Consider the following 2,500-nt stretch of genomic DNA (forward strand, 5'->3'; position numbering starts at 1 on the left):
AAATAAATGTCGGCGTTAATAGATTGATGAGTTAACGCGTAATTAACGCATTAGTTTGCCCACCCCTATATATATATATATATATATATATATATATATATATATATATATATATATATATATATATATATATATATAATGGATTAGATTTATATCGCGCTTTTCTATTGTTAGATACTCAAAGCACTCACAGAGAAGTGGGAACCCATCATTCATTCACACCTGGTTGTGGTAAGCTACATCAGTAGCCACAGCTGCCCTGGGGTAGACTGACGGAAGCGTGGCTGCCGGTTTGCGCCTACGGCCCCTCCGACCACCACCAATCATTCATTCATCATTCATTCACCAGTGTGAGCGGCACCGGGGGCAAGGGTGAAGTGTTCTGCCAAGGACACAACAGCAGCGATTTGGATGTCAATAGGTGGGAAGCAAACCTGCAACCCTCAGGTTCCTGGCACAGCCGCTCTACCCACTACGCCATGCCGTAATGCAATAAGAGTATACAAAGGCTCATCACCTATTATAATTAGTTTCAAAATAATAAAATACAATTAATCAGGATGGATTTATTATGTATGACCCATTTGATTTATTTAATATGTACCATGTATTTGTTATTAATCATATATTTAGTATTTTTCATGACTTGTAATGTATGGTGTTAATTAAATGGGGTAAATTGTCACAATATAAAATTGAAACCAGACTATATCGGGAATTTATTTTACTAGAAATAACAATGCAATAAAGTTGAATGCAATAGGAATGAAGGAAGTCTTATCACAATAAAATGCAAATACTGATGAAGCTGCCGTTTCATAAAATTTACAGGCAAAAAATTCCAAAATATTGTTAAATAACGAAAAATAAGTTTCTTGATCAATCAATACAAATGTTATATATTTTTTATGACATTGCAAAGGTAACTGATATATCTCATACATTTTCTACATGGGTCATGTATCCAACATTGTCATAAATGAAGGATGCCGATGACAAAAGGTCCTTCAGAGGAAAGGTGAAGGGTCGGTGCCGTCACACATCCGCAGTTTGAGGTGAGAGGTGATGCCAGAGCAGCGTTCTTGCAGGGGCAACACATAACCCAGCGGGTCCCCTTGAGCCACCGCTCCGATATAACGCAACGGCCGGATGTTAAGGATCTTCACACAGTGCACTAGAAGAGAGAACAATGAATGAGAACTACATTTTCAGGATACTTTCATGCCTGAAAGTAGTCCTAGTACATCGGATGTTGTTGTTTTTAAACACCATCCATCCTTTGACAATTTATACGCTTCGTAACGGCTATAATCCAAGTTATTATTATTTTGTTTAGCATGCGTAGAAATAACATGAGACGGGTTAAATTGCTCTTTCATAATCCCAAATGGGTCTTTTGAACCTTCATCTTGTATGATGCCACAACACAAACTCCACACTCTCAATGTGTCGCCCTAATGATGTTTCAGCGCTATAATGCAAGGTCAGGGCAAGGTATTGCATCTCTGTGATGTCAAATCTTGGTTTTAGTCAGCAGATGAAAGGATCATGACTGCACATGTGCTCATGTAATGAAGTATACCCAATTAGCAGCAGAGGGACTTAATGATGTTCTCCCGGCACTGCAATGCACATCAGGATGCTCTCAAGATACACAAATACCCTGGCTGGGGGTCGTCATTCAGCCTTTTGATGGAGATTTACTCGCATGAACGTGGGTCCTCTGTGTTAAAGGCAACCAGGAGTTCAGTGGAATCCTAATCTAATCCTTCCAAATCGCTGAAAAAATTCATCCCCATGCTTCCAAATTAATACCCCAACATCAGCTATGTTCTCTGTCCTATACGGTCCTGACCATGACCGATTACTAGAATTAATATGTAGGGATGATAGTTCAAGGAGTTGTTGAGGTTATTTACAGTTCAGTGATTTTCCCCACATTTAAAGTTTAAAGTACCAATGATTGTCATACACACACTAGGTGTGGTGAAATTTGTCCTCTGCATTTGACCCATCCCCTTGATCACCCCCTTGGAAGTCAGGGGAGCAGTGGGCAGCAGCGGTGCCGTGCCCGGGAATCATTTATATTGATTCAACCCCCAATTCCAACCCTTAATGCCGAGTGCCAAGCAGGGAGGCAACGGGTCCCATTTTTATAGTCTTTGGTATGACTCGGCCAGGGTTTGAACTCACAACCTATCGATCTCGGGGCGGACACTCTAACAACTAGGCCACTGAGATTTATTTATTATAATTATGGGTTTAGAAATATAGCTAAATTATAGTACAATGTCGTTTAGAAGCCTGTGATTACTTACAAACCAATCAGTAGAATAGTCATATGTGTGCGTACATGCTGGCCTTGTACTTTGGTGTCACAGAAAAGCGATTTTTCATTCAAAATATTGCATGAACTTACAAAGAAAAATGATCAAATTAACCTTAAAGCTTGCTTAAAAACCTGCTGACAAATAAAGGTCCGAGCAAAACACATAGGAAT

The 2,500-nt window shown here is 39.5% G+C and overlaps 1 protein-coding gene across 1 annotated transcript in view; it reads right to left on the reverse strand.

The window, feature by feature from the left end:
* Positions 1 to 565: 565 nt before the first annotated feature.
* LOC133550452 (leukocyte cell-derived chemotaxin-2-like) overlaps positions 566 to 2,500 on the reverse strand; it is an 8,791-nt gene continuing 6,856 nt past the window's right edge. Inside the window, exon 4 of the mRNA XM_061896434.1 lies at positions 566 to 1,174. Coding sequence (XP_061752418.1) covers positions 1,008 to 1,174 — 167 coding nt within the window. The 3' untranslated portion in view covers positions 566 to 1,007. The remainder of the gene's footprint in view (positions 1,175 to 2,500) is intronic.

This window comes from Nerophis ophidion, linkage group LG04 (assembly GCF_033978795.1).
Source record: "Nerophis ophidion isolate RoL-2023_Sa linkage group LG04, RoL_Noph_v1.0, whole genome shotgun sequence".
Taxonomy (NCBI): Eukaryota; Metazoa; Chordata; class Actinopteri; order Syngnathiformes; family Syngnathidae; genus Nerophis; species Nerophis ophidion.